We start from the raw sequence: 24823 nt of genomic DNA, 5'->3' as shown, positions 1-24823 counted from the left end.
CATTAGCTATAAATCACACTAAATAAACCATAATTCTCTTTTTGTATGCAATTTCAGGTACGTTACACATTAATTAGGCTATAATAAATCACATTGCGTTATAAGCAGTGGTTGTATGTACAGTATGTATGTATGTATGTATGTATGTATGTATGTATGTATGTATGTATGTATGTATGTATGTAATTTGTTATAAGCTATGTTTCCTAATGTTAACTAGCAAGCCATGTACAGTAGTCTCACATTACTGTATTCTCCATAGGAGAGAAGAAGACATCTGATGAAGTAGGGTCACGGTAGTAGATCACATGGAAGCAAACTGGTCATTAACAACATGGTGTATATGTCATCACCGTGCGTCATGGGACTGTAGCACATGCTCACAGTAGACTTTAGTGTGAGAGAACTGGTGTTTTGCAGCCTCTGTGTCGGCTTTGTGGGACGCCTACTGAGTGTGTGTGCGTCTGCACTGGCTGCTCTGTTAGGGACTCTAATTGACCTTAATTGATGCTCTGTTTGTTTTTCTGCTACTTCAGCGGAACTAATAACAACAAGAGTGTCGTTCATGTCTCTATTATGTACCGTAACCTTGTTTGAGTCGTTGATCACAGTGGTCAAATGCACTGAGCCACTCCTCAGACAGAGGATTGTGTGTGTGTGTGTGTGTGTGTGTGTGTGTGTGTGTGTGTGTGTGTGTGTGTGTGTGTGTGTGTGTGTGTGTGTGTGTGTGTGTGTGTGTTTTCACTCTCCCTCTACTTTCTAACCTCCCTTTTCCTTCTTTCCTCAGAAGACTACCCCTCAACCCTCAACGACCATCATAGCCCCTCCTCCATCCCCATCTCTCCCAGCCCTCACACCCTCACTGGCTGCCCCGTGCCTGCCGTGCCTCCGGCCGGCCAGTCGGTGCCCCACGTTCAGGCTCCGCTGTCCGACCCCAGCCGGCCACAGCCCCCCCTGCAGGTGGCCAAGGAGTGTCCGCAGAGCGCCAAGGCGCCCAGCGGCTCCAGGTCTGGTGCGCGCGGCACCGGCCAGGCTCTCTGCCCTCTCGGCAGGGAGAAGAACCAGAAGCTCGCCTCCGCCAGTGTCGGAGGACAGGCGGCCACCAAGCAGCCGAAGAACGGCCGCCAAAAAAGCACCAACGGCTGGCGGCCGGTTGGTCTGCCTTTTCAGAAGGAGGTTTTCACTGTGGTACGTGGGCAAAGTGGTATGGTGCTTTTTGACACAACCTGACTCTCAGAATATCTGATGAATTATCACAGCCAGTTGTCACATCAGGGCTTACTCATCATTTTTGTGTTTCTGCCAAAATAATTCACTGTCGAAATGGCTCAGGTGTGTCTCAACAGAAATGGCGACAGATGGGATTTGTGTTGAATGGCTCGTTCAACACAAATCCCTCTAACAGCTTATTTACTCCACTGCGTAACACTGTGCCGCTAGAGAAGTCAGTATGTCCTGCCTGTGTTCCTAGGAAGAGGAGGCTCCGGTGCTGAGGAAGTGTTTCGAGGGAGTCCAGCGGGACGAGGACGTGATCCGGGTCAGAGACACCGTCCTGCTCCGATCTGGACCCAGGAAGAAGTCCTTGCCTTACGTGGCCAAGATCTCTGCTTTCTGGGAGGATCCAGACTCAGGTAGCACACACATTGACTCATACTGTACATCCATACATAGATTTGAATCTGAATTGAATTATATTATATATGTTGAGCTATTAATGATGAGCGTGTTTACATACACACTAATAAACCGATCATGATCTGATTTATGGATTTACCAGATTATTCAAGTGGTCATGTAAAGAGCATAGTTCCATTATGCTTTATTGGATGAAGGTCATTATCGAATGATGAGAAATCCAATAAACACCCAGCTTTTTGCTGAATCATCCATTTTATTCAGTGCATGGCCCAATCTCAAGGTCCACACTCACGGACTCAGACTTTGAGGGGCGTTGCCCGCTACTTACTAAAGTGCATGTAAACGCGTCAATCAGATTATTACCATTACCCGATTATTCCCAGTGATCAGATCATTGTGTGCATGTAAACTGCTGTAATAACGGGCTCAAGAATAGATCTGAACTAGTGAAACTGCCTCATTTAATATGGATGTGTGTGTCTTTTGCTTCAGGAGAGTTGATGATGAGTTTGTTCTGGTACTACCGCCCAGAACACACACAGGGGGGACGCAATCCCAGCATGCATTGTGAGGTGAGAAGCCAAAATATATACGACAGTCGAATCTGAAGGGTCTACTTGATTACTTAAATCCTTTCTATTCATCCCTTTGCTGTACAATATTAGCTAGCTATGCTGTTCAGCTGTGAGCTTACATCAAATAAAGACTTTTAAGGTATTGAGGCATGACTCAGTAAGTGGAAATGTGATTTAAGGACAGGATACTGTAGGAGCGTGCGCACGCACGCACACACACGCACACGCACACACACACACACACACACACCAACACACACACACACACACACACACACACACACACACACACTCAGGATTGTAACGATGTATTTCCTTGAGGAACAGCTTCTGCTCTGCTTGCTTCCTGTTGTCAGTAAGCTCCCTCAGGAACAATAATAATAAAGCACGTCAAGTCTGTCATTTCATGGCTGCACTAACAAACAATAAACACATCAGAGCCGCAGCGTGAGAACAGTGGCAGAGTTTTGGCTCAGAGGAGGCAGCAAAATATCTCCCTGTTGTTTTTCATTCCACAAGCATTAATACACAGTGTAGTGTCCACATCTTTTCAAGCCCCTTCAATGTTCCTCCATACCCCAAATGAAGTAGGCATATGATGTAAACAGCCTACTGTACAGGCATATGATGTAACCAGCCTTGTAGTCCAGTTGGATTATGAGGTTTAGAGGATTTCTTTGTTGTCTGTATCTTAACATAGGGTTTTGTTCCCTCCCTCCCTCGCATCCCTTCCCTTCCTCTCTCCCTCCAGAATGAGATATTTGCGTCTCGTCACCAGGATGTGAACAGTGTGGCCTGTATTGAAGACAAGTGCTATGTCCTGACATTGGCACAGTATTGTCGGTAAGAAAGAGCGCGCTGACATTTCTGTGAGAGGTAGTTTAGTTCTTTTTGCACAGAATATATTACTGTGGCTCCTGCGTAAAATCGCTGACTTGCTGGGGAAGCTAAAGCTAAGCAGGTGTGACTCTAGCTAGTCCTTGGATGGGAGACTGGTGCTGGAAGTGGTGTTGGAGGACCAGTAGGAGGTGCTCTTCCCTCTGGTCTCATGAATAATATCCCCAGGGCAGAGACAGGGCAGGGCACCATCCTTCAGATGAGACGTTAAACTGAAACTCTCTGTTGTCATTCAAGATCTCATTGGCACTCTTCACAAGAGGAGGGGTACAATTCCCACACAGGCTTTGCTTCAGTCATGCCCACCTAATCATCCCTCGATATCTAATTGGCACTTTCTGTCCTCTCTGGTATGCAAAGCACTTTGGGTGCCTTGAAAAGCACTATATGAATCCAATCAATTATGATCATATATCACTGTTGTCATGTGGAAGCCTCGTAACTCCAGTTTAGATTGTTTTAATGTTTTAAATCCAGTCGATGTACTATCATTTGAGTAAATTCTAGTACATTGCAAATCCCCAATGGATGACCTTAAAAATGCATTGTGGTTTTCCTCAGTTGACATTTTGGAGATGTAACAATATTTGAGGAACCTTTTTCGGAATTCTTTTCTTTTTTTGAAAGTCATTTAGCTGTTTTTTCCTCCGTGTTTGTTCCAGATTTTGTGCCTTGGTAAAATGCCGTAGGGATGGTGTGCGTGAGAGTGCCGCCTCCCTCGTGGTGCCGCCCGCTGCCGGCAACGCCATGCCCACCCACCGCTGTGTGCCCGACGACGTGGACCCCGACCAGGTATACATCTGCCGACACGTGTACGACTTTCGCTTCGGACGCCTCCTCAAGAACCTGCAGTAGCATCCGACGGGACCCACTGACACAGTGCAGGATACCAGACGAGATGAGTTTCATCTGCCACCACTTTAACTAGCTCCCTGCCCACCTGCCGCATCTGTGAGAGAGGAGCTGCAGCGCTGCGCTAGAGAAACCAGGCCCTTGAGGCTCATTCAGAGAGATGGTTTAAGAGACGTTCTTATTTCATTTTGAGACTCTCTCGTCTATACTGACGCCACACATGTAGGAATGATGGGAAATGGCCGATTTGGCATATTATATCGGTTATTATGGCAGTGTAAATGGTCATTATCATACACAGCTCTCTGGTATCAGAGCAAATGTGTAACGAGCCAAGAACGTACACTGCTGTAGAAAATGCTACTGTAGCTCTTAGAAATGTGAGATTGGATGGATAGGAAGAGAGATACGCCACTCGGTTGATATTACATGTGAATAATGTTGCTATCTCCCTGATAGATACGAGACACGAAACGTCTCAATGATACTCAATAGCTTCAAGCTAATTTGAGACGTATAGTATAGTCCGCCGCAATGGCTCCTGCGAAGGGGCGAGACACAAAGATCATAAAGAGAGACGAGAGAGATTTGTGAGTGGCTGAAGTCGAAATTACATTTGTGGTTGGAAATGTGTGTACAGCTGCCTGGTTCCTAACTGAAGGATCAGTTAGGAATATGCAGTTCTCTACAAGGCAGAGGTTTCACAGATGAGCTTTGAAATGCATCGGCTGTGTCCATTCTGTTAATTTTCTTCTCATTTTCATTGACCTGTATAGCATAAGTCTATGAGGAAAATGTAGTATTTGTTTTACACTCTAAATACAGCTATTAATTTAGAACGTTCCTCAGCAGCAGGGTTGATTTTGAGAAAACCAGCTAGAGGAAGAACCGACGGCAAAAGTTTTTGCTGCAACTCTTCTGAGTTTCTGAAAGAGGATCGTAGGTTGTCTTATCTGTAGCTATGAAATTCATCTCAGTGGTCATTTTCACACTGTGGGGCCGACCTGCACTCTACTGCTGTAGCTTAGCCCTAGACCTGCACTCTACTGCTGTAGCTTAGCCCTAGACCTGCACTCTACTGCTGTAGCTTAGCCCTAGACCTGTACTCTACTGCTGTAGCTTAGCCCTAGACCTGCACTCTACTGCTGTAGCTTAGCCCTAGACCTGCACTCTACTGCTGTAGCTTAGCCCTAGACCTGCACTCTACTGCTGTAGCTTAGCCCTAGACCTGCACTCTACTGCTGTAGCTTAGCCCTAGACCTGTACTCTACTGCTGTAGCTTAGCCCTAGACCTGCACTCTACTGCTGTAGCTTAGCCCTAGACCTGCACTCTACTGCTGTAGCTTAGCCCTAGACCTGTACTCTACTGCTGTAGCTTAGCCCTAGACCTGCACTCTACTGCTGTAGCTTAGCCCTAGACCTGCACTCTACTGCTGTAGCTTAGCCCTAGACCTGCACTCTACTGCTGTAGCTTAGCCCTAGACCTGCACTCTACTGCTGTAGCTTAGCCCTAGACCTGCACTCTACTGCTGTAGCTTAGCCCTAGACCTGCACTCTACTGCTGTAGCCTAGCCCTAGACCTGCACTCTACTGCTGTAGCTTAGTCCTAGACCGCACTTAAAGCACAGTTCAGCTTGTTTGGCTTAGCGGTGTGAAAATGACCAATGAGCCAAGCATGAATTTTGTTATGCTAATGCTAATGAATATTTGACTTTCACGTAGCTGTTTGCCAGATGACTTGATTTCTGTGTCAGCCAACTGTATATTTGCATTGATATATCTGGATGAGTGTCTGTTCATGGCAGATGGCATCAGTTAGTCACCTATATTCTTGTTTCTTCATGGATGCGATGGTGAGAAATGTATTCAGTGTAGCATTTAGCTTGGTGATGATTCATTCCTATGTTTGAAAGAAGATATGTATTTATTTCTGTATTGAGAACATATAATTTATTTTCAAATGATAATTTTAAAGAGATTAATAGTTTTAGAAGAGTGACTCTCTTTCCTGTTTAGAAAGGAGGTAGAGGTTGCTCCTCCCTAGCTGCACTGTCTTTAAGATGAAGTAACAAAAGTGTGCGAATCGTTTGCAATAGAGAAAGCCATTCTTGTAGTTTCCTGTGACCGATGGAGCTTGCTTGCCCACTGGAGCCTATTAAATACAGAGTCAAAAGTTTCATAGCCCTCCAATAACATTTAAGGACATCCTCTGAGTATTTACAAGGATTTCAGATACAGTTTGAACTAGATCTGCTAACAAGCGACCAGAGAAGCTGATCTGCAGGACCAAAACGTCCCTCGGCCTGTCCCAGCTTGTCATTCTCCTCGTCACTTCCCCTCAATTCTTTCACCTTTCCTCAGAAGGTCAAGCTTAGCCTCTTCTCCCTTCACCACCTGATCATACGATGATTTGAACCTACCTTACCATCAGCCTGTGCCCTTGTTCCTGCTGCCTTACTGAACATTCCCAGCCTTTCATTTTACAAATGTTGATCGGAAATCTCTGCCCGGGTTTGTCAAGCTTCTTGGAGTGCTGATCCAGGTTCGCTGATCCTTGAGGTCCCTTGACCTTCTCTTATATGATCTGAATGGCAAAACTGGTCCTCAATCAGCACTCCTATGTTGACAAATGTCTGCCCAGGTTCGGATCAAACTTGAAATATACCGACATCCTGCCTACTTCTGCTTTACTGCCTGTACAAAGGGTGGGAGCGGTTCATTCTGAATCTTGTTAGGTCAGAAAGTGGAGTTTCATTAGAATTCAATAATGGATAAATATTTTATTTTGGAAAACGCCTCCTTTATCCATTCCATTATTGAATGATGGAGATTTGGTCATTTCCATGGCTGAAATGTAAAGGAATGGACTCCAACCCTGCTGTCTGAATCGGCCTTCTCAGTAAACCAAAGGTTATCAGTCTCTAGCAAAACTATAACAAACCTTTTCCATTGGCTGAATCAATGTATTGACTATGGATGGATGGTGGATGTACAGCCCACACAGCACAACACAGCGTGGTAGAATAGGGTTTAGTACACTGCATTCGGTTTGATTTGGATCTGCATTTGAAAATCCCCTTACTGTCGGTGTTCTGGACCAGAGTTGGAAACCACTTACATATAGCGGCCTTAGGAATCACTCAACAAACTAATTGTGTTTAATCAAGATGTGTGATACTTACTATGTCTTACATGGCCCTCTGTGCCTGGTCCCATTAACCTATATTCCAAGCTTTTTCCATGGAGGGAATGACAAAGTAGTTACTGTTGTTTTAATGCACCTTCTAAATGCCTTTTTATTTTTGTCGGATGATGCTGGTTTCATCTTGAATAACCACAACAAATTATTTGTACCAAAAAGAGAGAGAAAGGTATTGAAACATCGATTTCAGTTCATTCCCAGGTGTACAAAAATGATACCTAACCATTTGTTCCTCTGATGTGACTTTAAGTTCATATTCTTTGCATGGATTTTTGGGAATATCTTGGAACTATTAATCACAGCACAGATTATTTGTATGGTTTCAAATGGACCTCTGTAATATAAGAAAACTATTTAATTGTAATAAATAATATATGAGTTTGAAAGTATGTGTGTGCAATTTCTTTTTTAGGCTGAAATGTGGTTTGATTGGCAAAATAACCTTGGCCAAGTCGACAGCTGTAGTAATACTTCTCGTCCACATGGTGGCATAGTCGGCCTTTCAGAAATACTTTCAGAAATGGTCATTACATGTGTGATCAGGGCAGGCCACTCTGTTGATGTGTCAAATGGTTTGATTGTGAAGCAGGTAACTTTCACAAGAAAATGCGATCTGATTGTGTATTTCAAACAATGGCACAGATCAGGGCTATAAGGCAACACCATATTTATTATGAACTGATAGCTTGTACTATATCTGGTAAATAAAATAAATATAAATAATAATAATTATTATAAATAATAATAAAATATACATTTTCAGGCTAGTTACTTTAATTTTAATGCATGACAGACAAATATGATGTAACGTTGTTTGTCTCTCTCGTCTCGCACTTCCCCAGTTTTTACGCATTATGTGCACCTTTTTCGTGGAAAAACCATGTCACAAACTGACAACTACTACCAATCACACAGTATAATGCCTGAAGCTCTAAAAGAAACTTCTGGAATTGCTGAACTAGAAGGTTTACCATAAAGGGACTAACACCCTCAGTCTTCTGATGCAAAATCATACACCTTGTCCATTAGGCCAGGTGATTTGACTGCTGAGCCAGGGTAACTTCTTATGTATTTGCCACTAGAGAAAAGGTTGTTAAATATGTAAAAGCCCATCATAAAACCATTGTCATAATTTGCCATTCAATCATCTGCACATCAATTACACCCTTGAAACATCTCCCTCTGGGTCCTCAGTTTATGGGTGTGCCACTTGCCAAGACTTGAAGACTTGAAGTGTAACCTGCAGTCCCTCAGTTTAGCACATGGTCTATAGCCCTGGCAGTGGACATGGATCAGAGGAATCAGCAGCAAGATGAGAAACTGATAACGAGATCCAAACTGGAGCCAAACCCATCAGAGTAAAAACAGCTGACAGAAGCTCACAGATGGAACAGAGCTTTTCTCGTTATGCCCTCTGAACAATGGCCTGTTCACCACACACACACACACACACACACCACTCCCTGACTTGACAACCTATTTGCTGGCCTCACACAGATCAATCAGCATCCAGATCTACTGGATCCCAGCCGATTTAATACCTGGGGCATGGGGTCCCACGCATGGGGACCATGAGGAACCAGCCAGGCAAGTCACCCGCCAGTATACAGTTCATACTCTTTGAATTCCTTAGATATACCTATGCAGGGTTCTAAGCAGACTGGATGGCATCCAGCAGATGACAGAACGCTCATCAGACTTGAGACTTGACTTGGACTTGCCCCTCAAAGTCTTGAGACTTGACTTGGACTTGCAAAAAATAACTTGTGAGCATCTCAGGCACACACATAATATGCTACTACTACCTCACAATAGACCCTTCTCACGGGGGCCATTTTGGGTAAAAAAGGCAGGGGAAACACAGGTGCAAGCAAAACATTAATGAGGGTTTCCAACTTCCATGATTGGAATTTGGAAAGCCTCATTAGTGTTTTGCTTGCACCTGTGTATACCCTGCCTTTTCGACCCAAAATGGCCCCCGTGAGAAGGGTCTATATTGTGCACATTAACTTACACTTCAACTGCACTTGTGCTTCAGCTGCAATTAGCTAAATATAGAAATACAGATTTAAGTGGGACGTTTTAACTTAATCAAATATCTAATTTTATTGAACCATGGGTAAAATTTCATGTGTAAAATCAACATGGCAAAAACAAGGATCTCACATCATGTTACACGATTTTTCATTTACATGTAGTACCTCAACTCTACATATCACCATAAAAAAAACAAGGACAAATACTGTGTTTCCGTTACATAATGCATTAGTTACAACATGATACTCAATGTGGTCCTTATTCATTAAAAACTGAAGATGCGTTTGAGGTGAAGAAACATTCACAATATTACAAACAGTTACAGATTGGGAGCTACTAGACAGACCAGACAGCTAAATATTATATATCTATTCTGTATGGTGACATGGGTAAAAAGATGAACGGATACGACCGACTGAATAAAAAACTTAACAGTTGCTGGGTGATGACAAGCTGTAATTTCTTCTTTGACCATTGCAGACAAAAGCTTTGGCCAAATAACCGACATGACATAACACCGCTCTGAATTAACATTTTGTAACACTTGCTAAATAGACTCCAAACTGCTCATTTCTCTGGGTTGTGAGAGTCATCCTCCTCAGAGTTGTGCGTCTCTCCCTCCGCTTCCTTTCCGCTGGGTGGGTCCGGGACAGCGGCTCCGTCAGCTGGTTCCCTGTTCTGAGGCCTCAGTAGATATTCCAGCTCCTCTGCACTGATGGCCACCTTCTCTGGGATCAACCACCTCTTCAAGTGTTCAAGAGCGCTGGGGAGGGAAGATATACGAGAAGATAAGGGCATGGAGATGAGGAAACTGATTTGATTTAATGCTGTGTGTGTGTGTGTGTGTGTGTGTGTGTGTGTGTGTGTGTGTGTGTGTGTGTGTGTGTGTGTGTGTGTGTGTGTGTGTGTGTGTGTAAAACTGACTGGGTGTACAGAAAAGGCGAATCAGTGCTATTCTTACTCGACATCTGCATTATATATATATATATATATATATATATATATATATATATAATGTGTATATATATATATATATATATATATATAATGTATATATATATATATATATATATACATACATACATACATACCGGTATATATATATTAGTATATATATATCTGGAATAACAGAGGGAGTTTGTGAGGACACAATCGAATCAGTTCATCCTTGAGTCCAAGTCGACGTATGAGGCAAATTTGACGAAATTCCGTCAAGGCGTTTCTCAGATATCGCGTTAACAATCATCGGATGGACGGACGGACAACCCGAATGCATAATGCCTCCGGCCTGGCTATCGCCGGCGGAAGCATAACGAAAACAGAATCAGGTTGACTACATATGATAAAAACTAACAAGGACATACAGTATGACACAGGACTAAGACTAAATTAAACTAGAACGACCGCACTGTGGATATATGCCTCCGCCATCAAGTGAGCAGTCGACATCCACGTCTGTCCAGACTTTGACGTTTGAGCCAAATGTGAAGGAATTCCGTCAAGGTGTTAATGAGATATGGCGTTACCGAGCTTGAAAATGGCGTTCGTGAGATCACAGTGAGCTTGCCCTTTGACCACCAAAATCTAATCAGTTCATCCTTGAGTCCAAGTGGAGGTTCGAGGCAAATTTTAAGCAATTCCGTCAAGGTGTTCTTGAGATATCACGTTAACGAGCAAGAAACGAGTGGTTGTGAGGTCACAGTGACCTTGAACTTTGACCACCAAAATCGAATCAGTTCATCCTTGACTCCAAGTGGATGTTTGAGGCAAATTCGAAGAAATTCCATCAAGGTGTTCCTGAGATATCGCGTTAACAAGCTTGAAAATGGCGTTCGAGAGGTCACAGTGATCTTGACCTTTGATCACCAAAAGCTAATCAGTTCATCCTTGCGTGCAAGTCGACGTTTGAGCCAAATTGGAAGAAATTCCGTCAAAGTGTTCCTGAGATATCGTGTTAAAGAGCTTGGAAATAGGGTTCGTGAGGTCACAGCGACCTTGAACTTTGACCTTTAACCACCTAAATCTAACCAGTTCATCCTTGAGTCCAAGTGGAGGTTTGAGGTAAATTTGACAAAAGTCCATCAAGGAGTTCCTGAGAGATTGCGTTAACAAGCATGAAACGAGCGGTCGTGAGGTCACAGTGACCTTGAACTTTGACCACCAAAATCTAATCAGTTCCTCCTTGACTCCAAGTGGATGTTTGAGGCAAATGTGAAGAAATTCCATCAAGGCGTTCCTGAGATATGTTAACAAGCTTGAAAGTGGCCCCAACATCAAACTCAGCCTAGAATACAGTAACACAGAGATACATTTCTTGGATTTAAAAATCTCAGTTGACCAACATGGCTGTCTGCACACATCAATATATAGAAAAAGTAGTGACAAAAATGTTGTTTTTAAACCATTAACTGTGCTGTGCTTTAAACTATGATGCCTTAACTGTGCTGTGCCTTCAACAGTTGCCTTAACTTTACTGTGATTTAAACTATGTTGTGCCCTATTTGTGATTTATAGAATCATGTTGACCATCTCAGTTAGGGGTGGGGGGGGAAATCGATACACCATAGTATCGCGATATTTTGCCTGACGATATTGTATCGATATTTGGATGCCAAGTATCGATATAAAAAGATATATATATATTGCAGGCCATGCCATGCCAGGCCACCGGGCATCTGCCCGAAGCGCCCGATGTTGCAGTCCGCACCTGCAGTGGCGTATTGAGTCCAGAGAAGCTTAATAATGTAGCCTACATTTTGGGCAAAAACAAAACAAAACAAAAAAACACTGCATGTTTTACTTCCAGTGAGGTCAAGGAAAAGGTAGGAAAAGGAGTTAGACAATATATCGAAATATTGCAATATTCAATATTCAATATATCGCAATATTCAATATATCGCAATATCGGCGATATCGCAATACTATCGTATCATGACTCTAGTATCGTTTTAGTATCGTATCGTGGGCATCTGGTGATTCCCACCCCTAATCTCAGTTGACCAACATGGCTGTCTGCACACATCAATATATAGAAAAAGTAGTGACAGAAATACCATTCTGATGGCGGACAGTTTCTACCCAAAAAGCCTAATTTCAAACATCCCATATTGCCAGTTCCAGAGACTCAGACGGATCTGTGACACTGAAAGTGATTTTGAACACCAAGCCAGAGATATGCATTGTAGATTTACAGAGAGGGGTTACAACAAAAAGACCCTCTCTACAGCTCTTACTAGAGCTCAGTCTCTGGACAGGAATGAACTTCTGAACAAGAGACCACGAGAACAACAGCCACCTAGAATCTATTTCACTACACAGTACAGCAACATGGCCTATGACATCAGACACATCATCACAAAAAACTGGGACATTCTATTGAGTGACCCCTCCCTCAGCGCAGCCTTTCCAGAGCCTCCTGCCTTCTCTTTCAGAAGGGCACCAACACAGAGACAGCCTGGTGAGGAGTCACCAACCAGGCCCCAGACCCACCACCTGGTTCCCAAAACCAACCGGCACATACAGGTGTGGCTCATGCAGTCATTGCAATAATATAAAGAGAGATTTAACACTTTTGTGGACATCTTCAACCACAGGATTTTTCAATGTCGGAGCTTTGCAAATTGTAATACTACGCTTGGGGTCTACAGACTTGAATGCGATTGCGGGTCCTACATCGGCCGTACCAAGCGCAAGCTGAGGGAGAGACTGGCGGAAGACAAGTACGCAATTCGGACCAACAACCCCCTATACCATATGGCTCAACACTACAAAACTGCAGGCCACACCAGTCCTGACACTCTGAGGGTCATGGTCCTAGAGGTCATCCCCAGAAACGCGAGAGGAGGTGACAGACTGAAACACTTGCTCAAACGTGAGACGTTTTGGATACCCTTAGAGCTACCACCTTCCCTGGCCTGAATGAGGACAATGATTTCTCACCGTTTCTCTAAAATATTTTTTTCCAACTTTTTCTGCCTTAACTGTGCTGTGCCTTTAAACTATGATGCCTTAACTGTGCTGTTGTTTTTAAACCATGATGCCTTAACTGTGCTGTGCTTTAAACTATGATGCCTTAACTGTTCTGTGCCTTCAACAGATGCCTTAACTTTACTGTGATTTAAACTGTTGTGCCCTATTTGTGATTTATAGAATCATGCATTCATGACTCAAATCACTGTGTTGTGTCATTGATCCATGCATCTTTTTGTGACTCAATGCCATTGTTTTTAATATGAAAAGTGTGACCTTGTTACGTGACCTCTTCCTGTTAAATTAGGAAAGACACTTTTTCCATGTTTTTTGTATTTTCTTCTGTCTCCCATTTTGACTCTATGTACAATCATATCCTCTGGTGTCTCCTTTAAAGGGGTTGTTACATCACTCCCATGTGACTCCACCACATGACCCCTCAGTGGGCTTTAAATGCAGCACCTCTATGTGATTGCTTTCATTACCCTGATGAAGACTCTTTGAGTCGAAACGCGTTGGTATCCCTGTAGAATAAAGGCTTTTTAATATAACTCAGAGTGCCTCGGATGTCTTCTCTTTTTTTGCTGCCTTCAACACCTGAGGAACTCCCTGCAACCATATTGGACAGCTACCTCTCTTTTTTATCTTGAAGCTTGAAAGTGGCATTTGAGAGGTCACAGTGACCTTGACCTTTTACCTTTGATTACCCAAATCTAATCACTTCGATCTCAGATATTGCGTTAACGAACATCGGACAACCCGGATCCATAATGCCTCCGGCCTGGCTATCGCCGGCGGAGTCATAAAAAGACTGAAGCATGACAGCATAAGCAGACCTTCTACTTCTTGCCTTTGTCCTGACAATAGGGTCTGACATAATAGTAAAACGCGGCCCACCCCCCACCTCTCATCCATGTCGCTGCCCTGGAAGAGCTCTGAGGTCTGGGCGTCGTGCAGAAATCTGTCCCAGCACTCTTTCTTGGCTTGAGACAGGGAGCGCAGCATCTCCCTGGAGGTCACATCACTGGACTGGCCCTTCAGTTTCTTCAGACGGTTCTCTAAAGCAAAATATAGACAACATCTTTAACAGTCATCTTTAACAGTCTTTCAATGAATGAGACAATTCAGATTAATAAAGAAGGCATTATTATCCAATATCCACACTTCTGATTGGTTTTCTGGAGGGTGAGGGACAAATATACAACCCCTAGAACAGTGGTTCCCAACCTTTTCCAACTCAGGGCCCACTTTTATCTCTCAAAAATGTTCGCGGCCCACCTCCGACCCCATAAATACAAAGGCCATATAATGCGTTCTCAGAGCACTTTTTTATTGAAAATTGAACATAAAGGACTGAACTGAATACAGGAGAAACATGTTGGAAGCTCCACAGTCACTAACACAGCACCTGTAACATGTTGCAACACCTTCAGTATTACAGTTTTCAAGGAGCTGTCCACACACACACACACATACACACACACACGCACACACACACACACACACACACACACACACACACACACACACACACACACACACACATACCAATCATTCAAGGAGCTGTCCATCAGCACCACACAGATGTCAGAAATGACAAGCAAGGGGCTGTCTGTAACAGGCTAATTAACAAATGATTAATAAATAACGGTATCCTTCAACAATGGAAAAATGCATTCTCATAACAATTTGACATCCAATATCAGATCCAAACAAAATCCAAATATCAGAAGAAAGCCCATTAAATCGATAGGGTTACAAATAAACACAAACCCAATATAAAGATGATGTAAAGATGAAACTTCAATTCAAGCAAAAGCAATAACATCAAAGAAACAAAAATCCTACTTTTTCAAGTATGATTTTTCAAAATCTTTCAAAAAAAAATGAAAAAAAAAAAATTTTTTTTTTTCAAAAATCATACTTTTTTGGAAATGATTTGGCGGCCCACTTGCAATACCTTCGCGGCCCACCAGGGGGCCGCGGACCACAGGTTGGGAATCACTGCCCTAGAATGCCTATCTCAGGGCTCCAGATTGCGTGTAAATACATGCATTTTCCCACCTTAAATTCGGCCAGTGCGTGTCAATATTTTTAGAACACGCAGCACCAGTGCACCCTGGAATTTATAGCGTCTTTTTCCCCCCTCCTAAGCCATGTGCTTTGGCATGTGCTTTTGCAAAGATCCGCCCCGCTCTGTCTGATTCGCTCAGATCATCCTCATCATATTCCTATTAAATGGCAAAGGATGTCCATTCTGTGCAAACCCGCCCCGCTCTGGCTCTGATTGGCAAGAGATTGGAACACTCTGCCAGGGAAAACGATTCTGCGTGTGTGAAACGTGCCCAGCCCACTCCTCCTCCAGCAACGCCATACCTCATAAATGAAGAGAACTATAGATTGTTTTTTCGTGACAGCGACGGCGTACCGAATCGAGTCATTGAAGCAACACAATTCCTCCCAAAAACACATCACATGCTGTGACAGGTGTGTGGCAGGCCCAGCCACTCCCATCCCCGCAGCGTTTCAGCACCAGGCAGCAGCAGCAGACAGAGCTGGAGGCTGAAATGATTATCAAATTTAACGTGGCTTATTATATATAGGCAAAGAGGAGCTGCCATTTACAAAGTATAATGGCTCATTTCCACCACATACAGTATAACAGTGGTGGTAAGTGTCAAATCCCTCTTGAAGAAAAGCGGGTTAGACGTCAATCCAACCTACAGTAATCTTGACACTGGGATTGTGCCCAATTCATTGATTCATCATTTCAGACATTCTAAAAAAAAGGAGGACGTCTCTTCAAATTACGCATGCACAAGTTACAATACAATAACGTTATAGTTATTAAGCTATTCAGATCGACTGAATCAATCTGAATATAACTATTACAATTTGTTGCATGTCTTGTATAGGGCCCTGACTATAGAATCTGTTATAATTTATTATTCTGTTTCATTTTTTCATGATCATTTTCCAATTGGAGTATTGATCATGAGTACTATCTGAAACCTGGGTTTAGGCTGTTGAGCTGAATGTGTTACACAGATTTTTTTTTTTAAAGAAGAAAAAGAAAAAATGCAACAAAAAAGGCATTCGCTGCACTCGGGTAACAGTGTGGCAGCTTTATTCCTGTTTAGAGTCATTTACACAATGTGTTAAGAAATTACCAATGTGGGAACTGACAAAAAAGGTAAAGCTTAAAATGTATTTGGCGGCGGCAAAAGTCGCGGTGTAAAATTTTGGGTGCACCTAAATGAAAAAGTAGTGCACCAGTGCACCACTGCACCCAAGGTAAAAAGTTAGTCTGGAGCCCTGCTATCTACATCCTCCCAATATTCCTCTATCCACCTTTTTCACCTCAGCCATTTTGTGTCTAAAAGACAAGAAGTAACACATGTGCAAGCAAAACATTAACGAGGGCCCCGGCACTGGAGCACCTAAATGGATTAGAAGTTCCAAAACCCTCATTAAGCAAGCCTTGCCCCTGTGTTACTTCCTGCCTTTTAGACAGAAAATGGCTGATGGTGAAAAGGCCCAAACAGTACAACTTAATCAATGTAAAAGAATGGGACAGAAGGTTTCGAGTCAGAGAGAGAGAGGTGCAGAGACAGACGGAGGAGAGGGGACAGAGACCAATACCTAAACTGGCTATGTAGATCTCAGAATCCTCCATGGGTTCCCATTTGGTGCCAGACAAACTTGACATCCCATTTGAGTGTCCATTGCACTGCACTCCCACTCGTGCTGCTGGCTGGAAAGAGTCTATGAATGGAGTGTTTTCTTCAGCTGCTGTCTCCCCCTGGCCTTCTGGCAGGCTGGAGCAGATCGCGGACCACAGTTCTCCACTGGACCGGGCCTCGTGAGTCTCAAAATCGTCAATCATTCTGGTGCAGTGACTGCCTGGGTTAACACAGATCAGATGGTGTAGTGACTGCCTGGTGGGTTAACACAGATCAGATGGTGCAGTGACTGCCTGGGTTAAGACAGATCAGATGCTATATCAATTTTACTCTTGTCTATGACAGGCTTTAAGACTACACAACCTGAAAAAGCCAATGGACAGGGTCATGAGTCTTGGATAAAAGACAGAAGAAAATCGATTCCATGTCGATGCTACACAGTGGAATACACCGAACGCAATCAAAAATGGGCTAAAGTCAGTGGTGTAGTGGTGCCTGGAGAAGTGGGTATACTCTTAATTTATGACAAAAAAAAATAAGTGGCCTGTCCAGTAATGGATAAACGCCCTGTGTTATAAACAGTGACATGACTACTCTTACATACATAATATAGTTCACCCAAAAATGGGCCAGTAATATTTGCCCATTCTACTGCTTGATTTCAGATGAGCTCACTGATGACATCACAAGTGCTCAAATGACATCACTGATTACATCACAATTGCAAAGTGACATCACTGACGACATCACAATTGCTCATCACTGACCTTACACAATGGCTTTTCTTTCTGTTCCACCAAACTCATGCCAGACCCCTGAACAGTGTTTTGGCAGGTTTTGGAGGCAATCGGAGCAACCTTACAACTCCAGACAAACAGACACATACTGACATAGTACAGTAGTATCAGTGCAGTATTCAGAAGTTACATGAATGATGGCTGTCTATAAGAGACTTTAAATTATGACTATATTCAGTTTAACTGAAAGATCATATAGGCTGCACCTCTGCAAATGATTTAGCTAAAGGTAATATTTGGAATTAAACAATAGAGGGATCAGGAGCAGCATTTTGGTAAACAAACCGCGTCACTGGGTGGCAACGGCAATGGAACCCTATGGAGCCCAAGTGGCTGACTCTAGCCAGTTAACTCTGTTTACATTTTTAAAACTGCACCAGTTCACACAACTTTAACACGACATGCATATATTATACATCAAACTCTTGAGCTACTTCTGTTCTCACTCAGAATGTCAAAATATAAGCGATGTAATGTATAGTTTTTGAGATATTAACGTTTGATTGACACAACTCATACTATTAACTGCCGCGGGGTTCCGCATTTCTGGGTGTCAGGTGACGTCACGCTGATCCCTCGTATAGAGTCCTTTACGGAATCACTCTCCTTGCCCTGCAAGGTAAGTTACACCGTATGGTTACACCCTAACATACTTTACATCACTGGCTATGTTTAATCATACACCAAGCTAACTTATCTTAGCTAACATTGTGGCTAACCCACTTCTGACTAACCGTATGCGTTTTAATAAATTTGAAAGCAATTCGTCATTGCAAAAGTTTTATCACAATATCTTACCTGTATGAAAAAGTCCAGAGGTTATTTGCAACGATATATCAAGTTATCAAAGAATAAAGATTTGCCTGGCTACAGCGTGTCCATGATCTTTTTGACGAGCGTCAGTCAGACAGCTTCCTTGTTTTGAGTGCTATGATTGGACACTGTAACCACCCATCAAATTGTTTGGAGCTGTGATTGGATCTCTGCAGTTCCGTGTGGTAAAATGCGCATCTTACTGGCCAGCAGAGCTGAGGGACCAGGAAGTCCCTGCAGGGACCTACGGTGGTAAAATACCAAGGTAAATACACTTTACTGACCCGTGTTTTTTTATTGTATTTGTGAGCATTGACTGACGAGTTACAATAATATTAACGACAGTTGCTCGCTGATATTGACTGTTCATAGTAGTAGAACGTTAGCTAGCTTAGTCGTGTCACACCAACCTTGACTGAAGATCAGAAGCTGGATCAGCTTTCTGCCAAATTGTTTTAGTCAAGTTCTATTTAATAAGTGAATAATTTGCCCGGCCAAGTTCATTTTCAGTGCACCTACTCTTTTTGTCTGACATCATTGACAACCTTACAACTGGCCAACAACCTATTACCTCCCATGCCATATGGAAGATATGAACCTGTAAATTATTGCTCTCACAGCCTGTCAGGCTGTGTGTGTGTGTGTGTGTGTGTGTGTGTGTGTGTGTGTGTGTGTGTGTGTGTGTGTGTGTGTGTGTGTGTGTGTGTGTGTGTGTGTGTGTGTGTGTGTGTGTGTGTGTGTGTGTGTGTGTGTGTGTGTGTGTGTGTGTGTGTGTGTGTGTGTGTGTCACATACGCTGATCATCTCACTAAACGTTACAGGGAGATCCAGTGTAGGAGATGCGAGCAGTGTTCCCTCTGGCAGTGGTGGTAGTCCCTATGGGTGTGCTGCTGTCCCGGACCATGGCGTGGATGTCCAGTGGCAAAACACATCCAGAACTCATCAGCCGGCTGAGGGGTAGAGTAGCCTAATATCAGGGACTTGAACTATTTTGTACAATAGGTTTCCTGAACTTACTGTATCTTAACTTAAGGTAATGCTTTCATTATCATATATACATCCAAAAAGCATGCACTAATTAGTGCATCCTCATAGATTAAGAACACTTTTATGTGATGTGTAATGTTTGTCTATGTGGTATTGTAGATCATGTTTGTCTATGTGGTATTGTAGATGTCATCTGGGATGCAGAGTTCACCCTGCACTAATTCCAGAGGATAGGCCAATTCAGTTTGGCGTAATCGTTCCCTCTTTCCTCCCTCAGATCATGGGGTGATCCACAGCGACAGAGTGTTTGATGCCTTGCTGGCTACAGACAGAGGACTGTACTCCAGAGACTACCCTTATGCAGACTCTCCTCAGTCCATAGGTATCTGTTCAGTCACACTTTACAAACACACATTATGCTTATTGACCTAGTAAAGCAGTTATTTGAGTGATAACATTGTTTTGGACAGCAGTTTATTGAGCAGCTATTCAGTAATCACTTACAGTAAAAGTGACATTTTGTGCCACTGTTGATGTTTATCTCTTATCACAGGCTACAGGGCAACAATAAGTGCACCACACATGGTGAGTAACACATCAAAGACTGGACTATGACATAACATTTGATTACAGACATCTTGAGATGTGAGTAGACCTCTTGAGGTATATATGTACTGTACGTGTGTGTGCGCACGTGTATGCATGTATGTATGTATGTACTAGGCATGTCGCGCGTTCGATTCCTAGGCTCGCCGGCTGCGTGGGCTCGCCCGCTCTGCAGCTCGACGAGCTGGCCCTGCAGCTTGCATATGCAGCTCAGCCGCTACACGGCCTCGCCCGCACCTCGGCTGCTGTATGGCCTCACCTGCTCTATTGACGCAAACGCGGGTGGGTGTGTGTGTGTGTTAAGTTTACATCAGTGCCTATGACATCATCAGTGATCTCATAAGATGATTTTGCTCTTATGACATCAGTCTTATGACATCACTGATGACATCATCAGTGATGTCTCCTATGACATCATCAGTGGGACAAAAATGGAAACAAACAGAGATTGCCCTAAGTGTGTATATATATATGTCTTTTTTATGGGCCATGGCCTGTCCTGACAGCATGCTCATGCTCTGGAGGTGCTGAGTGACAAGCTAACAGAAGGGGCATCGGCATTGGATGTGGGTTCAGGAAGTGGCTATCTCACTGCCTGCTTGGCAAGGATGGTAAGTTCTATAATCTTTTATATGTTTCTTACAATAAAGATATTACTGACTTGATATTTACTCTTGACATCTGACCATGTTACTGCACAAGTAATGATGAAGTACAATGGTTGCATGTTTGTGCTGTGTGTAGGTGGGGGCCAGTGGTAAAGTGCATGTTTGTGCTGTGTGTAGGTGGGGGCCAGTGGTAAAGTGGTTGGCATTGAACATATTGATGAACTGGTCCAGATGTCAGTGAAAAATGTGCAATCTGACGACCCAGAACTGCTCTCCTCTGGACGCATCAAACTTGTAGGTGAGTCAGGTGGCATCAAGGAGGGCAAGTTGTGTCAAATCATCTTTTGGCACCAATCATATTGAATTTGGATGGACAAACTGTTCCGGTCCTCATCATGATGCAATCTTTGTGGTGACATAAAGCCAATTACATAATAGTGTAAAAGTCTACATCTCTCCACAGTGGGGGATGGAAGGCTGGGCTACCCAGACGGAGCGCCATATGACGCCATTCATGTTGGAGCAGCTGCTGCTACACTTCCTAAGGCTGTAAGGACACATATGGTTTTGACTTATAAAATAGAATGAAATCGATTAGGATAGAGTACGTGGAATTATTGGACTTTTTCCTTCTCACAAAATGGGTTGGAAGATGGGGGTTGTCTGGGGTTGTCTTAGATGAACTTTTGAATTTTAAAAGTCACATTGATGGTCTGTGTAAAAAATTGTCCAAATACGTTAGTTTGTTTTTTAAATTCCGACACTTCCTTCCTCTCTCTGCACTTCTTACTTTATACAAAACACTTTTTGAGCCTCACTTGAACTACTGCAATGTCATATGGTGCAACACCTATCCTACACACTTGAAACAGCTACAGATACTAAAAAAAAAATCATCCGAGCCCTATCATGGTCTGAATATAGTCTTTTACGCCTTATTGAGTACAACTATCTACAGAATGCTTGTCTGATGTACCAGGTTACACACAATTTGAACCCTCGTCTATGTGAGCTCGTTCCAGTCTGCTTGCCTCTGCACGCACACAACACCAGGAAAAAACATTGAATCCTTGGTAAACCTAGGAAATTGAAATGTAGCAGTCTTGGTGTTGCGTGTAGGGGCCCGCAGATCTGGAACGAGCTCGATGAAAGCATAAAAATGTCACACTCTGTCTCCTCTTTTCATTTTTTTTGAAGAAACAACTACTTGCCACATATTTGAATTGAAACTGACTGGGAATTGTCTTGTCTGTCTTATGTTTTGTATTATACGTTGTGGGGGTATTAGGCCAGTACCCTGTCTTGTTTTGTTTTGTTTGTTTTGTCTGTTCTGTATTGTATGATAATTGTTTATTTAATGTCATAATTTATGTTTCTTGTGGGTCCCCACCAAAAGCTCTGCAAGCTTCCTCGGGGTTCCCATTTGCACACTCTGGTTTTCCTTCATTTTTCAAGATGTATATTTTTTCAAGTGTGTGTGAATAAAAGAAATCTGAATCTGAAGATTCACTTATATAATGGATGGAGGTCAAGAACATATTCCTATATTATATGGCAGCACTGTACATTTACTTTCTTCAGCAGATCCCACTCAGTAAACAAGAGATATGATTTATAAAGATTGATTTTCTCAAATGCTGTGTAAACTCTGATGAAGTTAGAAGTGTCTCAACCCTGACTGAGTGAGCCCCTTGAACAGTATAATCCCTTCATGTATAACGTATCTTCTGCTATCTGCCCTCTTTTACCTGCATCACTGTTGAAGCTCCTGGAGCAGCTGAAGCCGGGAGGGCGGCTGGTTCTGCCAGTGGGTCCAGACGGTGGCAGCCAGGTCCTGGAACAGTACGATCGGCAGAGCGACGGAACCTTCCTCAAGAAAGCTTTGATGGGAGTGATCTATGTTCCCCTAACTGACAAGAGGCGCCAGTGGCCCGGGTATTGCTCAAATCCACCTTTAATCTGTCATTCCTACACCAACATCAGGGAATGAAAAGAAAAGAAAAGCACACTCTTCTTTGCTTAGAAATTGTATGTAATGACAAAAACCTGCATTGTTGTCAATAACTTGGTCTTGGTTCAATCCTTAGTGACATGGCATACAGCTTTTCCCTTATGATTCCCCTGCTGTCCTTCTCTTCCCAGTGGTGAGCTCTGACTGCAGTGTGGTTGCCCCTGCAGGAGGTGGCGCTGGTGCTGCGGCTCTTCTGGTGCTTCATGGTTTCATAGAGCTCCAGTCTAGAGGCCACCTGCTCCACTGGATTGTCACCTAGCAACATGCAAGGAGAGTCTTGCTCTGTTTGCCTGACCAGCTTGTCTTCCTGTAGTGCTAAAAGAGTGAGTAACTGACTGACTGATGGCTAATACTGAACTATCTCCTGATGACCATGCAGTCAGGATTCACAATATTGTGTGTGGGTTGGGGAGCTCTTTGAAGTTGAGCAAAGAGAAGACATGGCAATTACAGCTTAAAAAGCGGTCGTTTCTGGATGGTTGTGGAAAAATTCAAATGTAATCAATGATTCGGTTATGAATGCAGTTATACAAAAAATACAAACCCAAGTTTCAGTACAAGCCAATGAAATGTAATATAAGTTGAGCAAATTACCAAACTAAGTTCTGTTTTATTGTTATGCATTCACTTATTTTGATTCAAATATGTAATTTGTGTTAACCACTGTTAACCAGTAAAAGAAAAAGAAAAACAGGAGAGCAACTTGGATGGATGGATATTGATTTGAGGTACTTAATTTTTGAAACACAACTGAAATTAATTGTACATTAATAATTTATTAATAAAACCCAATACACGTGTTTTTCTTCTCTATAAAATCCATGGGCAACCATTTGCACACAGGCAATGAGAGGGTCTAATAACATTGGACTACATAAACGTCATCATTGGGCATCTGCAAAAGAAGGACCTCTAGTGCTAGCCAGAAGAGAAGAGTCCAGCTCCAGGCGGAGCCAGTACAGAGCACGCCGCTACAGAGCATGTCCATAGGCGAGAAATGAATTAAAATAAACAAAACCGTTAAAATTTAAATGTGTCAGTCGTAATGTTAAACATTTTAGAACTTAATCATAACGTTACAAATTTGTTAAACTTGATGTAACATTATCTTTCACCCCTACAGAGCACGCCCACTATCATCTAGTTTCATGATGATGTGATGACAGAACAGCCGCTGTATAATTGCAGTGCTGATCCATTTTTTATACATCACTGTTCTATTTTTCAAATGGTGCTGTAACCTCTGTAAGCTGTTGGACACACTGAGCGCTAGATGTTTATCTTTATTTGGCAGCAACAATGTCAATTTTCTTCTATTAATCTCAGATGCATGGAAGTAGCTGTACAAAAACTAAGGAGGGTTTTTCTCTGTAATTGTTTTTCAGTTTAATTGGTTGTTTACATCAATCCCAAATGATTTTGTTTGTTCTCCAGTTGTATAATAATTAGGTTTTACTGCATCTAGTGAACAGTACTACGCCAAATGACACATTCCCTTTCCAACTGTTACTGTATCCCATCCTGCTAGTGTTACTGTACAAAGACATGTCTTTTTAATATTGTTTGAATGAAGCCAGTGGTCAGGATGCTGTAATGGTTTATTCCAGCCACAGTCCGGCCTCCTGTCTTTCTTATGTGGTTAAGAAAAAGCCAAGAGCGTGTTTAGCAATCTGAAATTGGAGCTTCGGGTCATTGATTTTGTGTGTGTGTGTGATCAGCTGTTTTCATTGATTTTCAATTAAAGAGGCGCTAAACCCCAAACCAAAATCTATGTAAATGCTGATATCTAATCAGAGGTGTAGACTTGAGTCACATGACCTGCTAGCCTTTGTTCACACCTGGCGCTTAACATACGCAGAACTGAAGCTTGAGGCAGGCTCAAGCTGAGCTGACGCTTAGCCCGTTCACACAGTACGCCGAAGCAACGCTCAACCTGCAGCTCTACCTATGCTGAACCCACAAGTTTCATTTAGGCGTCCTTGTTAACAAGCGAAGCCGTTCACACCACCCGCGTGCCACGCTGACGCCTTGCCGAAGCCACGCTCACGCTGAAGCGATCACTCAGGATTGATGCCGATTTTCCAAGCGTGACGCGTGAAGCCAGGCATGAAGTCAATGGGAGTTGTGGGTGGCTTCAGGGTGCGAGAGT

The 24823-nt window shown here is 43.0% G+C and overlaps 3 protein-coding genes across 6 annotated transcripts in view; 2 read left to right on the top strand and 1 right to left on the bottom strand.

The window, feature by feature from the left end:
- bahd1 (bromo adjacent homology domain containing 1) overlaps window positions 1–5158 on the top strand; it is a 36705-nt gene extending 31547 nt beyond the window's left edge. Inside the window, exons 3-7 of the mRNA XM_083632839.1 lie at window positions 788–1188; window positions 1472–1631; window positions 2131–2210; window positions 2965–3056; window positions 3773–5158. Coding sequence (XP_083488965.1) covers window positions 788–1188; window positions 1472–1631; window positions 2131–2210; window positions 2965–3056; window positions 3773–3965 — 926 coding nt within the window. The 3' untranslated portion in view covers window positions 3966–5158. The remainder of the gene's footprint in view (window positions 1–787; window positions 1189–1471; window positions 1632–2130; window positions 2211–2964; window positions 3057–3772) is intronic.
- Window positions 5159–9281: 4123 nt separating this feature from the next.
- On the bottom strand, window positions 9282–18557 carry ccdc32 (coiled-coil domain containing 32). Of its 4 annotated transcripts, XM_083633455.1 has the most exons (5): window positions 18449–18547; window positions 18170–18262; window positions 16813–17073; window positions 14075–14228; window positions 9282–9964 (listed from the first exon to the last, which is right to left on the bottom strand). In XM_083633455.1, the coding sequence occupies exons 2-5, from the start codon at window positions 18192–18194 to the stop codon at window positions 9769–9771; spliced, it is 636 nt and encodes a 211-aa protein (XP_083489581.1). In that variant the 5' UTR covers window positions 18195–18262; window positions 18449–18547; the 3' UTR covers window positions 9282–9768. The 4 variants fall into 4 exon arrangements, with proteins under 4 accessions (XP_083489581.1, XP_083489582.1, XP_083489583.1 ...); XM_083633456.1 differs by lacking the exon at window positions 18170–18262 and having other exon boundaries at window positions 18449–18557; XM_083633457.1 differs by lacking the exon at window positions 18170–18262 and having other exon boundaries at window positions 16813–17146; window positions 18449–18524.
- Window positions 18558–18672: 115 nt separating this feature from the next.
- pcmtl (l-isoaspartyl protein carboxyl methyltransferase, like) lies at window positions 18673–24426 on the top strand. Its single transcript, XM_083632662.1, has 9 exons — window positions 18673–18728; window positions 19284–19419; window positions 19727–19831; window positions 20003–20034; window positions 20562–20666; window positions 20841–20961; window positions 21127–21212; window positions 22429–22598; window positions 22806–24426. Exons 2-9 carry the CDS (start codon window positions 19302–19304, stop codon window positions 22816–22818), a joined length of 750 nt encoding a protein of 249 aa, XP_083488788.1. The 5' UTR covers window positions 18673–18728; window positions 19284–19301; the 3' UTR covers window positions 22819–24426.
- Window positions 24427–24823: the final 397 nt, after the last annotated feature.

Source organism: Poromitra crassiceps, assembly GCF_964638095.1.
Source record: "Poromitra crassiceps genome assembly, chromosome: 3".
NCBI classification, from domain to species: domain Eukaryota; kingdom Metazoa; phylum Chordata; class Actinopteri; order Beryciformes; family Melamphaidae; genus Poromitra; species Poromitra crassiceps.
Note: the sequence above shows the minus strand (reverse complement) of the source record. Positions and strands in the feature narration are given on the sequence as shown.

What these genes read in the sequence shown, in the direction of transcription:
- ccdc32 (XM_083633455.1), bottom strand. Translation starts at nt 18,194, where the DNA reads ATGCGGAACCCCGCGGCAGTTAATA. An exon ending in GAACCCCGCGGCAGTTAATA is followed by an intron (nt 17,074 to 18,169) that starts GTATGAGTTGTG and finishes GTGTTAACCCAG; the next exon opens with GCAGTCACTGCACCAGAATG. An exon ending in GATCTACATAGCCAGTTTAG is followed by an intron (nt 14,229 to 16,812) that starts GTATTGGTCTCT and finishes ATTTTGCTTTAG; the next exon opens with AGAACCGTCTGAAGAAACTG.
- pcmtl (XM_083632662.1), top strand. Translation starts at nt 19,302, where the DNA reads ATGCGAGCAGTGTTCCCTCTGGCAGTGGTGGTAGTCCCTATGGGTGTG. An exon ending in CTGCCTGCTTGGCAAGGATG is followed by an intron (nt 20,667 to 20,840) that starts GTAAGTTCTATA and finishes TGCTGTGTGTAG; the next exon opens with GTGGGGGCCAGTGGTAAAGT. An exon ending in TGGACGCATCAAACTTGTAG is followed by an intron (nt 20,962 to 21,126) that starts GTGAGTCAGGTG and finishes ATCTCTCCACAG; the next exon opens with TGGGGGATGGAAGGCTGGGC.